This window comes from Prorops nasuta, unplaced genomic scaffold (assembly GCF_024137725.1).
Source record: "Prorops nasuta isolate Cenicafe-Biocafe unplaced genomic scaffold, Cenicafe_Pnas_1.2 PNAS00005, whole genome shotgun sequence".
NCBI lineage: Eukaryota > Metazoa > Arthropoda > Insecta > Hymenoptera > Bethylidae > Prorops > Prorops nasuta.
The window spans coordinates 8957706-8972903 of record NW_027116802.1 but is presented as its reverse complement, the minus strand read 5'-3'; the positions used below and the strand labels follow the sequence as shown (position 1 = coordinate 8972903).

General features: G+C 39.3%; 1 protein-coding gene across 3 annotated transcripts in view; it reads right to left on the bottom strand.

Moving 5' to 3' along the window:
* Window positions 1–15198, bottom strand: part of mtt (mangetout) — a 67154-nt gene that overhangs the window by 46236 nt on the left and 5720 nt on the right. Inside the window, exons 1-2 of one of the 3 annotated variants that reach the window (XM_066726667.1) lie at window positions 14446–14607; window positions 11066–12109 (exon numbers count right to left, since the gene is read on the bottom strand). The exons of 1 other annotated variant lie outside the window; for it this stretch is intronic. In XM_066726667.1, the coding sequence (XP_066582764.1) occupies window positions 11066–11630 (565 nt within the window). In that variant the 5' untranslated portion in view covers window positions 11631–12109; window positions 14446–14607. Of the gene's footprint in view, window positions 1–11065; window positions 12110–14445; window positions 14608–15198 lie in introns of those variants that run through there. One more of the 3 variants, XM_066726668.1, reaches the window with a different exon arrangement.

Below are 15198 nucleotides of genomic sequence, written 5' to 3'. Positions count from 1 at the left end.
ATTAATTTTCTTCCATGGAAAATACTGTGTGCATTTTGCTTCACTAAAAATTTCTTATTTCTCGAAGATCCAAAAACCTGATTTTTCTTACTTGGTTCTCTCGATATAGACTATTATAACTTACTCGTGCTACAATACAGAATGAAGCTTTGGCGAAATGTTCCTGGGGAAGAGCAAAAATGGATTAATATTCGCACGATGGTATCGCGAAAAATATTCGAGGAAAATCCTTCAATTTAGAATTTTCTGTTTATCGTCGCGAAGCCCTGAGTTTCTTTCGTCGTAGATTATTAGAGTTTCGTATCTGCGTAAAACTATAGCGAACAGTAGAATTTGAGATGGAAAAAAAGCGGGAGAGAAATCGTGCAAAAATGGAGATATCTTGTTGGAATGAGCGGAGCACAGCGGGGGAAATTCGGTATTCCATTACTGGGATGTACATTCAGACAGTCGTGAAATACGAGTGAGCTGTGCGTGCCAAACGTAAATAATTTTTTTCTTTTCAAATTGACGTATAGCTATAGAATATTGATGAAGATCATTGATGAAAGCTATGCTGATGGAAAGCGCGTGTGTTAAAAACTTTCATTAAAAAATAGCGCTTAACAAGATTTTGTTTTCTTAAACCTGTACGGACGTTCGCGTGAAAATTTGAACATAAAGCGCCCAGGAGGCCGCGCTTAAATTGGATGAAGTTTCAAAGTAGATTTACCAAGACCTTTCCAACTTTTATAATGTGCCTAAAAATTTTAAGAACGCACTTAACGAATCGAATTTTGGCGCGGTTTACGAGGCGATAAAAATGATAAATATGAATTTGTTAAAATTGCTGTTTTAAAGGGGATGAGGAAGCGGGGAGTGTGCAGGGTCTCCTTATCGATGAAATATCATAATGATAATGACGGGATATTAATCGCACCTTCCACGCATTCTCTCTGATGTACCGCGCGAAACGCGACTCTGTGGATGTCTCTCTATATATGTGTACGCAGGATCGGGACGCGCGTTTGATCCAAAAGGAATATATATAAATTAATGGCGGATAGATATGACTGGGCGTGATGGAGGTGGATGAATGGTTAGCGAAGTGTACGTTGGAATTGGTCATTTAAACAACATTAAATTGTTAATGAGCGCGAAACCGCAGCGCCATGCCGGTAGCGCATAGCGCTGGAGTTTGACCGCAAGCACGCCATACGCGACTAAAATAGCAGCTTGCCTGTAGAAATTCACAGTCAGGCTGACTTGGGCTAATGCAACAATCGCCTCCGGTTTGGGCGACCGCGACGCCGCTCCAAACTCTCCTCTTCAGCAACTACGGTTCAAAGGTAAACCCAGACCGATGAAGAATCGCGTCAAACCAAAACCAATATTAGCCAACGTTATGCCACGTATACGTATTAGCATTCCGCACTCGGCGTCATCTCTGCAGTTAATTTCGCCAATCGACAGTTTAAATTATATATCCGGATGTATAGCAACGCTGCGGCTAATATCGCGCCGTACAATCGCCTTTGTTATTTTTCAAAACTCTCGGCGCGAACCTTTTAAAGAGCGCTTATGATCCTAGATGTTTTTCGTGCGAAAAAAGTTTTCTCGCCAGATTAGAACGGCATCGATTGACGAGAGAAATTGTTGAAGGCGAACGGTTGAAAAGTTTGAAGACCGCTTAATAACGGAGAAGCAAGCCATTTTATCTTTGTTCCAGGGGATCTTTTTTCCTCCTACGTCCACCAACAAGCGGCTCCGCGCGTAGCCCCTGAGAACTTTTCCAATGAGCCAAGGTCCTCTTCCTCTCGTTCCTGCCAGTTCGCCAACAAAGGCGATTATCGCCAGTGAGAAAGAATACTTCACCATGGACGAGAAGCACCTCGCTTCATCTTTAATAATCTTCAAGTTCCTACTGCGTTCTAAATACTCTGTATAGTCTCTCCTCTCCCCCTGCGCTTAGCGAATGCACAGATTAGCATTAACAGGGTTCTACTCGCTCTCTCTCTCTCTCTCTCTCTCTCTCTATATGAGGTTTCTTGCACAATTTCTATATTTTAATTCGCCGAAAGAGTCTAGCAACATTTTACGAGCCACTCTACCTACATCAAAATCCTCCCGTTATCTTTCATCCAGCAGTTCATTATTTTTCACAATATCGCTCATCGTTATATACTTATTTTCATTAAGAGAATATATACTCAGACGTTCATATTCCGAGTTTTCAGAGAGGGATTTTCGGTTGACGTAAATTTGAAATATCAGCATAGCAGTGACGGTACGGTTTAAGGGGTAGGGTCCCGAGAAGAACGTACGTAAGTAGTAAAATTGCGCATGAAGCGGCGCGCGAGTAATACAATCCCGCCTCGTTTTGGCAATCTGTTGGCTGCAGCTTGAAACACCGTTACCGCATTATATAAAGCAGCGTGCCGTAGAGCCGGGGAAACGCTCGCGCTTTTCCATTTTACAGCAGGCGTAAGGGAAACGTACGCGTTGAAATTATCATAAATAATTCACCATAGATTTTAGCCGAACGTCTGTAATTTACAATTACCAGTACGTTTATTGCCATCTACTATAATTGATCAGGAGCAGGTGAGACGTGATGGGATTTTCAGCTAAGCCGATATTTCTCGCGTGGAGCGCGAGCTGGAGGAATGGAGAGTGCATAAGCAAGAATAACGTAAATGCTAAGTGTATTGGCCCTAGCACGTAAATTTCCATCAAATAATGGTATTCCTTTGACGAAGAAGTCGGTGAATGGACCAACGCAAAATCGACGCGGTAATTTCTGTAAAACGAATTGCACGCTTTGCATGCATCGTTGCTATATGTATATACATATATATACAGCAAGCCAAATATATCCGTGTTTACATACATGATCCTTGTGCAAGTTAATGGAACGTTAATTTTAAGAGCCAAATATATTCTATTCGATAGTTGTTAATCGTGTGTACACCATGTTGTATAGAGATAAAAAGTTTAAACTATATATAGAAGGATATTGTGAAAGGAGAGTGCACCAAAGCGGTATAACGCATTCGCGATTAAAAGGATAATATTATATTTGGCGATAAACATTACAAATTTCATAGAATATATGTTTATGGCCAGTGGCGATCGATTATCTCGGAGAATCGAGATCTCTGTTACGAGTTAATATTCGCGCACAGACGTTCGTTGTTAATGCAATCGACACCACGATAAATGGTATACGAAATCATTAACAATCTGGTCAGGTACGTGCGGTGGCTGGTGTAATTGACGAAAGTCCTTCTCCGCGGACTATAGCTCGGTGCAGTACCGCCTGATTGCTGGTGAACGCTAAACACGCTGGAATTTCAATAATAAAATTCTTAAAAGACAATTAATTTTACTGCTTTTCGCGTTTAGGGATTGATGAGAAAGGTTTCTCGGGTGTACGTTGAGAAATACCTTGTAGCTTAATAGGAAAACATCTGTTTGGAAAATGTTAAACGATCTAGTTGAACTTTCTGCTGGAAGTGGCACGTAAGTTTTGTCGGTGTCTATTTCTGTCTTAAAAAGTCAATTTTATCGGCAACAGGTGCGTATTGGATTTTTCGTACAAGCTGCGACATTATTGTTCTCGGGAAAAAATTATATTGTAACTTTGTATAAAGCTGGGGAGAGAATAACTTTTCGAAACACACAGTGGGACGAGTTCTCATAGAGTAAATTGGACATCTTAGTTTTCCACAGTCCAATCCAACACGGCCTCTACTTTAAAAAGTTGAAGTAATTGATTGATGAGTATACCAACTCCAACTTTTTCCTTTGGTTGTCTTCACCTCTCGGTCAGCAAAATGATCTGGGATTTCACAGCAGCTTCTGAAAAACAATGTTTCCGCATCGGTATGGACTTCCAGCAAGCCAGTTATTAAAAAATTGATAAAGTCCGTAAAACTAAAGTAATAAAGAATTCTTCAAACTTTCTTCTATATCGCCGAAGCTACAAATTTTATTCGGTGCAATCTAGTGAAATGTTTCCTTTAGGATTACTGCGGAAAATCAAGATCAAGGCTGTAAATAATCAAAGGTATGACAATTTTCTAAAACTTTTACGACGAATAAATATATATATAACATCAGTCGTGTATCCCGAGAGTCCCGGCTGCGAGGAATGGTGGGCAGAAGCAAAAATACACGGGGAGTGAGGTAAGAGAAAGAAAGAAAATCATTGTTTCATGAGGCCCGTTATGTTCCTTTAAGTGCCTTTAAGCTTCGCCTCTCGTATATGGATTGTAAGAATGTGAAAGTTTTATGCTCGTATCATCCTTACATTTGACTCTGCCTCTACGGGCTTCTGACACTTACTTTTGTGAAAATCGAGGGATGAAATTTTCAAAGTTTTATAGAGTGGGAGGGGGATGGTCGGGGGATGGGGGCAGATGGATCGTATCTTTCACAGCCCAAGGGACCTTAACGTTCGTCTTTTTGTAACGAAAGAAATGCGACACGAAAAGAAAAGTAAGAAAAGTCAACAATGCCTTCGAGCCTTGTATCATTCATCACATTCCATCTAATTCTTTCTCGATTCCTTCTTCGTTTTCCTCTCTTCTCTTACTCAGCATCGGGCATACCCAAAATCTCTTCATCCAAATCCCCAAACGCATTGTTCCAACAAACAATATTGCAGCAATTTTATCTTGTTTAATTCCTATGACAGACAATTTCATATTCAAATTTATCAAGAATATAGATTGATGTCATTAATAGTTCGTATCAAAAGATAATGTGTTATTATATGACTGACGTAGTTAGAGGTAATCGGCCCTCGGACATTCAATCCGGCTATTGAACGTTCAATTAACCCTGTTTGTGTATGATATTGTATAGTTAATAGTTTTATACAGGCCATAAATGTTTACCAAATAGAGTTTACAATATGCTTCAAGACCTTCTGCCCTTAGGACACCCAAGCGTTTAGTATAATATATCAAACAGAGGCACTTATAGGATACCCCTGATATCTTTTCTTTTCATCAAACTATATTATAAGTTAACTTGTAATACTTTGGATTATTAATACCAATATAATACATCGATAATTATAATTGAAGACTCGGTATATAGAGAGTATCACGTCAAGCAGTCAAAGTAATAAGCTATACACTTGCCGTTGGTACGTCGCAGAACATTTTAGTTTAATAGTTATCGTCGATTGCTGCAATTACACTAGGTCAACACTTTATATAATTTATTTTCAATTTAACAACACTTATTTATCAATAGGTTATTTAATACATTATAAAACATATTTTCCGCAATCTCTACAATTTTCACTGTAATATTTATACGTATTAAACACGAGCTCAGAATCTATCAAATTCTATAAAGCGACGCGTTAAGGTATTTGTTTTTAAATAATCTTTTTTTAATAGTTTCACGTAGAAACCCATGTTTCCGACATACAGCTCGATACGTAAAAGTTCCGAGTAAATTCTTTCAACATTTTAGGTCAGTCTATATTTTTATGATAAAACGATCGAGTATCTTTAAGGAGCTTGGCAAGGGGCTCTTTCAAGAAGAGTTCAGTATTGCTCAAATTTCCATCCCAATGATTATAAGTGCTGTTTCATATTGGATTCTGTTATCGGTAGTCTGATAGTCTTTGACGGAAAGTAGCGTGTTTTAATACTATCGTGGTGCGTATATTTTGTGTCAGGTGTTTGTTGGTTCATTCATTCATGGCAGTTTCCTCGTTATAAAGTTGGGACATATACAGTGAAACGAAATTTCATTTGAAATTACGCGAGATCGTTCACAGCAGGTGCTACAAACGTGTCATTCGGTGACTCGCTTTTCTATCTTCTATAATTAAAGAGGCGAACTGCTGAATTCGCGTGGGAGCGTTTCCGATAGACATAAAGCTCATTGGAGACCTGTTTTCTACAATCCTCCTTTTCCCCTTCGCGCTCCCTTCTCTCTCCCTCTCTCTGTTCGATGGTTTCATAATTCATCGGGATTCTATAAATTCTAATCGCTTCGCGAAACTTTCGTTTGATCACACTATAACAGCATTCAAATTTTCTTCCCTTTCTCTCTCTTATGGTCCCTGTGTGTTGTGTCACTCTCTCTCTCTCTCTCTCTCTTAAATATTTCAACAAATTGTCGTTATTAATCATTCGAGCTTTGTATTTATTCTATACTTCTAGCAAACTGCAAAGATCTTATCACTGGGTTTAAAAAATGCTAAAGCTCTTGACATTAACACGAAAGATTAATGGTCATCTGTCTCAATTTTTCGAGGAAGCTACAGCTGGTCATATTTATAATGCGTGTCTGTCCGAACATAAATAAATAGATGACTTTTCACTGTGCTGCTATCAAATATGAAGAATCCAAGTTTCTTCCTTTGGTTGATCAAATATTTATTGCAGAGAAGAACATTTTACTATTTAACCATGGAGAAAATCGTGTTAAAACTTGCATGAAGCACTGGTTTATATAAACAAAATGTACTTTAACGCGTATTCAGAACCCGATTATTTTATCCGTTTGTTAGTTTGAAAATTTAATCTACGTGCGGTGTATATGCAAATTGAGGCTTTTATTTACATTCCGATTTTTGGAGCACGAAGTGTTAGCAGCGTACAGTCGAGGTTGTAGGTTTACCATAAATCTCAATTGTCTTTAACGCAACCGTAGTACCATTAGAGTCCCTTCCTCCCACGAAAAGTTGAACCGCAATCCTTGGCTTTCGTATTACGCAGTTACATATATGATATATAGTGGCTACGTGTTTTAACGTCACGCTTGTTATTGTTGAAAATAAAATTTTGATTTCCAGATAAACGAACCGTAAAATAAAAGGTGGTTTACATTACGCACACGGCGAGGTTAGCAAGTTTTGGAAAATTTTCATACCATTCTGGAAAGCTCGCTCCTACTCCGGATACTGTTATTGTGTCCTAAATTTAGTTCGCTGTAAAGGCTGAGTGACAAGTCTGGCTTTATCCAGTCTTGCACTTTACGTTGCCAGCTACAGCGTTTGCGTAATGCAGATACATAAATAAGCCCTTATTTTTTTACGATCCGAATAAAGTGGCGTTTAATGCAGGCCGCTGAAATTCCTCGAGCTCCTATTTAAATTGCACTCTGGTCTGTCGAGCAACGCGATGGATCTTCAGTTTCAGCTTGCAGAAGCCAATGTCTCGTCGGATGGGGATTGTAGCTAGGATGACGATCCTAATAAAATTACATTTTATGAACCGCGAAGACCGAATATCTACGGGAAAAAAATATAAAAAAATAAAAAAGAAAGAAGAAAAAAATAAAAAAAAAAAGCTTGAGCTGTTTTAATGTTACCCTCGATCATTCGAGGTCCCTCCACGAGAGGGAATTCCTATTCCGGGCCGAGTTGAATTAGCCCGTATCCGGAATTTTATTACAGCAAAAAATTTCATGAATTGATACAATTTGCTTTGCAAATTATTCTCGAATCGATTCATATACTATACTTTTCAGCTATTTCGTTCGGCGAGGATTTCTTGAAAAAGTCTTCAGTAACATTGCAGTCGTACCGTATGCCGTAATACGCTATAACCTACTGAAATTGAATATTTCGATTCGACGTAAAGCTCGCATAGATCGCAACACTCTATTGGCAGGTGTTTGATAACTTCCTGGATTTGCAATGGGTATTGTGTGCCTAGGCTTGCTATGACTCAAATAAAACTCCAATCGGAGCTGTCACTAGTCACACTTTCTTTATTTTCAGGGCTTTCACGTAGCATCCTGGGATCTTCGGAACATGCCAGCCAATTGGAAAAACTCCTCGCTCCTCCCCTCCAATACTTTTTTCCTTTATAAAAAGAGCACGTGTAAGACGTTACGGAAGAATCGAAGATTTAATTGGATTCTTTTGCTTTTGACTTCTCGGTTATTTTTTTCGTATTGATATAGCGATGGTGTGTCGTATAGAGGGGAGATTCGCGTGTGTTATCGGCGAAATTGTGAATTCCCACGGGGAACACCTTAATCGCGTTTTCCACGTTGGCGAGATAAGGACTGGCCTTTTCAAGTTTCAGCCAACACCGCAGGCTGAATTGATAAAACGAAGGACGGAGGTCCCCATTGCTTGCCATCTTGAAATGTCCCTCTTACATTCAGTCATATTTCACTTTAGACTTTTGGCGTGTTTCTTTGCAAATATTCCAACAGCGTTTTTCTATAATGGTATACTATATACCTGCATGTATATACCGTACCATACGATTTATAACGTTGAATTCTATAATCAATTTACTTGAGCCAAATTTAAAATCACCCAGAGATTAAATTAATATATATATATATATATATAGTATACATGCACATACATACAAACAATTCTTTTGAAGAATTAGTAGAGACAAACGTTTCTCTAGCAAAACGTATATAATTAAAAAAGATTCTGGATGGTTTGACATTTTTCTACTTCGTTTGGAGAAAATGTCGTGCGAGGAATTTTAATATTTTCGGCAACGTACAGGTATAGGTATAGCAGCTGAATACATCGCTGAAGCTTTTATGTAATGGTCGGTAATAATACGAGAAGCGGCAAATTTTGTTTTAGTTCAAATTAAATTACGGCTTGTTACGGACTATTCGTAAGTCGCTGCTTGAATAATGCTACTTTGTGGCTAGATCGTGCTTGGAAGGTAGAATTATTGCTCGATTCTACATGAAAAGCTCGGTACCAGGTGAATACATTGGGATGTACGTATATTCAGTCCGTTCGTTACTGCGCAGCCGTAAAATTTAACTTGGAGATTTTTTTTTTTTACGATACCGCTCACGTTGCTATCGAAAAACTCTCAGTCCGACAGTCTTCGACCTTTCTGACCTGTGCCAGCCTATCGAATCATAAATCATTCCCACTTTAATAGAAATTCGAAAAATCGCCATATAAATTTTCAAACGTCCTTGATGATTTCTCTGGTTTGACAGTTTAAGTCTCTCGGTCCTTTAAAGCTGACAGCTAGTGACAGCTTGATTCTCCCCACTTAATTTCTTATATACTGTCCATTTATTCATTTTTATTGTTTCTTCGGAGAAAAATGCCAATTGGTGAGCCGTTATACTGCGTTAAATAAAATACGGGATTCTAGAATCGAAATGATTGTTAAGGCTAAATTGAAGAGAGAAATATATTTTATTGGTGCTTCTGGCTTGGAGGGCTCGCGATCCCTCTTATTAACAATAAGTCCAGCCTGGGACATATCCAACAATTCCACGCCTTCACTTTCCAGCTATCGCCGGTGATTTGTAATTTAATTATACCCGCACCCTTTGCCTTAATCTAAAACCGCTTCGAGCAAATGCTTCTGTGCTAAAACTAATCGTTGGACAGATTTAATATTAAATTTCAGCCAATTTACGGACGCAACTTGATTATTTAATATAACGCGCGCGACAAATCCTTTGCATTAATAAATGTTATTTAACTATTACTTCAATAGCAGTATTAATTACGAATTGATTGTTTTTCTGCACAGAATTAAAATTAATAGCATCAGTTATGGTTGGTTCAAAAGCAAATACGACTGAATTAATTAACGGGGGGACAAGGCGGAAAACGCGGAGGTTATAAACAGTTTCTTTTACTAAGAAGCACAGTAGGGTGTTTGCTTTTGGGTCTCTAATTAGATGCTGGCAAAGGTGGAAATTTGCTTGGTGAAAATCATTAATGCCGTCATACGATGCTGCAGGATCATTATCCTCCGACAAACGTCTCGGGATAGCCCTACAGCAGCCGATGTGCTAGGCGCTAGACATTTTGCCTTTCTCCTCTTTGCTACGATCCGATCCGCTCCGGTCTAGTTTCGCCATGCCGTTGCTTTTGCTAGGAAAGCGTATCCGTAAGCTTGCTTGATTCCTGTCTCTCTACACTACTCAGCTGCTCTCGTTTAATCAGTTCATAGCCCACGAAACCCCGGTTCTTGTTGTAATTATACACGCCACTGTTCTATCATCAAAAACACCGGACAGTGCACAAAGGGATATATAGGTTTATCTCCCACAAAACGATAATAATCAATAAACTGTCTTATTATTTATGCCCAAAGCATTAACGCTGAAATCGACTATAACCTTTTCAATAATTTATACTTTCCAATGGAGGAAGAATTATTGAGAGAAGCTAATAATGGGAGGGGTTTTGGAGAGAAAAATTGAAAAAATATTGATAAAAGTCAATTTAAATCGGCTTCGGTGGTTTTAGCAGTATTATAGCGTTAATAATGTATTCCCTCGTCGGTGAATAGGAGGGGGGATTCAGTACGAAAATCCTTAAATTGTTAAACCTTTCAAATAATTGAGAATATTTGCATAAATCGTAATTAGCGAATAGGGATGCCAATAGTCGGGTAATTGAATTTGCGATTACATCGAAGACACGATTGGCATTCGAGCATAATTATGCAAATTATGCGACTCTCGTTGAATTGCAGAAAATTATAAATCCTATGTCAAACAATCGCTGTGCGAATCAGCACTGTACACATGGTTTAGTGTGGGATAGGGGTAAATAGAAGGGGGGAAGAGGCGCGTTAACGTATTGAACTTGTAGGCGTCTTTGGGTTGAATCGATAGCTCATTTGCCTAACTAGGTCCAAAGGGCCAACCAAACCGCCAAACGTAGTCCTTTCCATGTCCTTTGAGTTTGATCGAATTATTGAGACATCTCGATTTTGTGTAACAGCTATAGGAGCTCGCGATGCTTCGAGCATTCTTTCCTCGCAACGAAAAAGGAGAACGAGGGGAAAACATGCTCGGGTCAAACCACAATATTTTGCCTGCAGTACCTTTATCGACGAAGATAGCCAAGAATTTCAATCCTATCCTTCCCCTCCCCTACCCCCGCCGACCGTTGATGAAATTTTAAAACTCGATAATCGTATAAATTTGATAAAAAAATTATTGGAAGAGAGATTATATAAGAAGGTATAGGTATAGGTATATAAATGGGGTTGTGCGTGTGCGTGTAATAATAAGCGCAGCAATGGAAATAAATGGACTGTTTGGAATTATCGTGTTATATATGCGTATAGGGAGGATTAATCAGACTCACCTTTGATGAAGTCTACAGCCATTTCGAGGCCGTAGGTGTCCTTGTCACAGTCGTCGAGAATGTGAGCACCGATCTTGATACTCGGCAAGATGTTCGTGGCTTCGTTCAACCAGTCAAGCGTGTAGAGCATAGCTTCCAAAGCCTGGATGCCACCCTGTGGCATAACGGGGCCGCAGGTTTTTTCATCCTCCCTCTCGTGCACCATCATCAAGCCTCCAAGGAGGATATCACCCTCCACCACCGCCTCCTTCTTCACCGGCCAGACGATCTGCTCCTCCGAGCTCGATCGAAAGAGCCTGCGGCCATGCCTGATAGGATGACCCGTTTCCGGGTTCTCGTACCTCACTCTTATTATTGGATCTATCGCGGTACTCTCCATCTTTCCCTTGGTCCAATACGCTCCACTCACCCCCCACCTCGGATCCCTCTCCTCCAATCCCCATATTCTCGAATCGACCAAGCGGTACCAGGACGGTGACCACTCTTCCTTCTTCATCCCCGACGAGCCTCGGAGTGCATTCTCTCCTAAGCAAACGCAGCTCAACAGGGCCACCAGTAACTTCATGACTTCATAATCAAACCTCGGCTATTTCTCTCGATCCCACTAGATTTTTATCACTCGACGATTTAATTAACGATGCAAATCTTCCAGGATGTTATCTCAACGCCACCGAATATTCAGACTTGACCCGTCTTTTAATTTTGAACGGGACAAAGACAGCGTGTCCAAATGTGACTGCATCCTTAAATTATGTCCTTTCTTTGTCTCGTATCGCAGGAACATTGCCATAATCGACTTGACAAATGTAAATTGCCGCTCTTTCCACGGACTTGACTGTCTCATTGTCCCTATCTACATATTCAGGGTCTAATTCCCTCCCTTAGATATTCCTTTTCGGTGATCCGTGGAAAGCAAAAAGCTTTGGAACTTTTATTTCTTCTTGTCGCACCCTTATGGAAACAACTTTCCAGAATCTTCCTTAAAATATTCATTGTTCTCATTTAGATAACTAATTATGTAACATTTTGTTCAAACCTTTCGCGCTAGACAGAAAGAAATAATAGAAATTAATTAAGCAACTTCTGTGCTATATTCTTTTCGCGAACGTGAATGCTGGAAGAAAAGTTTTTCATTTAATTAAAACATAACGCATTGATAAAAATTCTACTTTACCCGCGCCCAAACAACAAGTTTCAACTTTTAATTTTAGCCAATGATCAAAGATAGTTTTGAATATGAAATTTTAGAAAGACCAGTAATTAAAAATTTCTCCCTCGTCGTTATGGAAATTCTAGTGAGGAAAATACATTAGCCGTTAATTATTTAATCTTTTCACGTCACGTGTTTCCAACTTGGATATCATTTTCGTGTAAATTCCTTAGGATCCTATTCCAGCCTTTCAAAATTGCAATACGTGCCTATTCCTCAGAGAGAGAAAGTTTACTTTTGGGGTATTGAATGCTTCTCTGGTATAGTTTAAATTACGAAAATATTCGTATGCGGATTTGATGGAAACTCGTACAATAGAGCTAATCTGCAAAACGTAATTGTACTGTAGTATTTGGAAATTAGATGAGCGAGAGTGGCTTATTGCGTGCCACTCTAGTTAAAGTTGATCCAGTATGGACAAAAATACAGCTTCTGATAAGTTTAAATTACTTGGATGATACAGTTTCGCAATATAGTTTGTTGTCTTTGTTTTATGTATATATGTAGTGTACCCATAACTGGGCTCTATAACCCTCGCGCGCCGGTATATAGCGGTATGTTATCCCAACTAATTAAAAACTTGACTTTCCCCACCTCTCATCGATATACCCCTTACTCTTACCCGGTCTGCGTGGCAAATTTTGATAAGCATTTATACGGATAAATTTCGCGCGTTTCACCTGTTGCGTTAAACTTGGAAATCCTTGAATGGTCATTCTAGCTGGCCCTATTATTTATGGCACTTTTACTATACACCGCTATAATAATGTAACGATGAAAAAATTGCGGGAAAAATCTTGTTTCGCGTTAGATAAGAAAATGTGAGAGACACTTGGTAGGGAATACGTAATATCGTTTGATCAAACGATGAGACCGAACTATTCAGGCCAAAAATCTTATTATTCCGGGTAAAGCTGGACCAAAATTTTTCACGGTTAGAATAGACTATCATACAAAGTTTTATTCTTCCAATTTAGCACGATGGCTCGACAAGTTTTCCCGTTGATCAACTTAAAGGAATCTCACTTTTAATGGATTCTATTCTCAATAGGATTTTCGGATTTCCAATCAAGAAAATATTGGGATTTGGCATCTCGTTGAATAACAACGTTTAGTGGCTTTTAAATACTGTAACGACGAGCTTGAGACGCGTTCTCGCGGGATAAATTGGAATGGGAAAATGAAAAGCGGATTATCCGCCGGCTGGATACCTGATTCAACCATGCTGCTTTTCACTGGTCCAGGAAAACTCCTTGAGTTAATTGATTTTTTTTTTAAGACCACGTCGCGCGCGTGCCGATTTTTAATCGGATTACAATTTTTTCATTGTTTAGCGAACTTATCGGATTTCCCAATATTTGCCGAATGTCAGATTACCGGTAACAAATAGCCACGAAGAAAAATTTAATGAAACAAACACATGGAATAATTAAGATCATTGGTTTCAATAAACTTTTAATTACACTTATTGAAAAACACGTGACTAAACTGATGCTGCGAAAGAGACACGAGCGAAATGAAATAATCAGCTTTTAAAGTATTTGCCAGAAGATAAATATTAAAATTAACTTATCGTGAGGAAAATTGACTGTTTAATTACTGCTGGCTTTTAAGAAAAATAGAAAATCTCTATCGCAGAAGAGATCGAAACAGCGAAATAAAGATAATTCGAGAAGATCTCATCTTTCGCATCTCTCCGTGTCCGGGACGCTTATAAACACGAACACAAGCTAAATTCTGCTTTATACGGCATGAACAACTTTAGTTTGCTCAACGATGATAGTAAAACGAATGATTAATAGTGCAATAACTTCTTATACGGTAACTTCAAATCGCACTTTTTTACGTCGATCGATTTTCACGTAGATACGACGATAAAGTTTCGCACACAAAAATCGGCCCTATTTTTGTTACTCGGGGTGTGAAAGTAGGTGGAAGTAGAAGGATTCGTATATAAGCCGGTCTACTAATAATATTTTTCTTTTCCTCCAGCAATCCTTGCCGATCGAGACAGCCTCGTCATTGGCGCGAAGATGGAAAATGGTGAAAAATGTGAAAGTACCTCCACGCTTTTTCAAGTGATAGGGGACAGATAAGAGCAGAATAAAGAGGGAGAGAGAGAGAGAGAGAGAGAAAGTAAAGTTGATAGAAAATTGAAGAGGATTTTTACACAGAGATCGTTGAAGTAGAGGCCGATGAGTATTTCACATAACGCGTTTGTCACGAATGGTTTTTCGTCATGTTTCGTTGAATTATCAGCATCGTGTTTGAAGTGCGTGTGTGAGAGAGAGACAGAGAGAAATAGAGAGAGAGAGATAGATAGAGAGAGAGAGAGAGAGCGCGCGCGCGGCTCTGTGCCGGAGCAGCCACTGACTGGCTCTGCGACTGCATCAACACTACCCTCCTCCTCAAACGCGTATCAACCCTCCCACCCTGGCCTCCACCTGCCACAACCATCCCCTTCTCGGCTTCCCCCATAACCGAGTCTCACGTTCCGTCTCGCCATATCTTTCTTCTCTACCCCCTCCATCATTCTTTTTTCTCCTCTCGATTCCTGATACACTCGAAAAACACCCCTGAACATATTTGTTTTATCAATTACTATAGTAAAACGTTGCTTTTCCGAAGGTGTTTCGTGGGAGGAGGATCATTAATCCTCATCCTTTTGTGGAAAAAAATGACGAGGGTCGGAAAATCCATGGGGTCAAGTTTAACAGGGATTCGCAAGAGAAACTGATGGCTGCGGGTGACTACAAGGTGTATGTTTTGCATTTCGGCCGAGACTAAAGCCCTAGAAGCACAAAATTTCTTGATCGGACAGACACCGGAGAACCGGGATATCTAGGTTACCCTAGTGAAAATAATATATATATATATATATATATATATATATACCCTAAAGAGCTCTAGCCTGTTCAGTTTA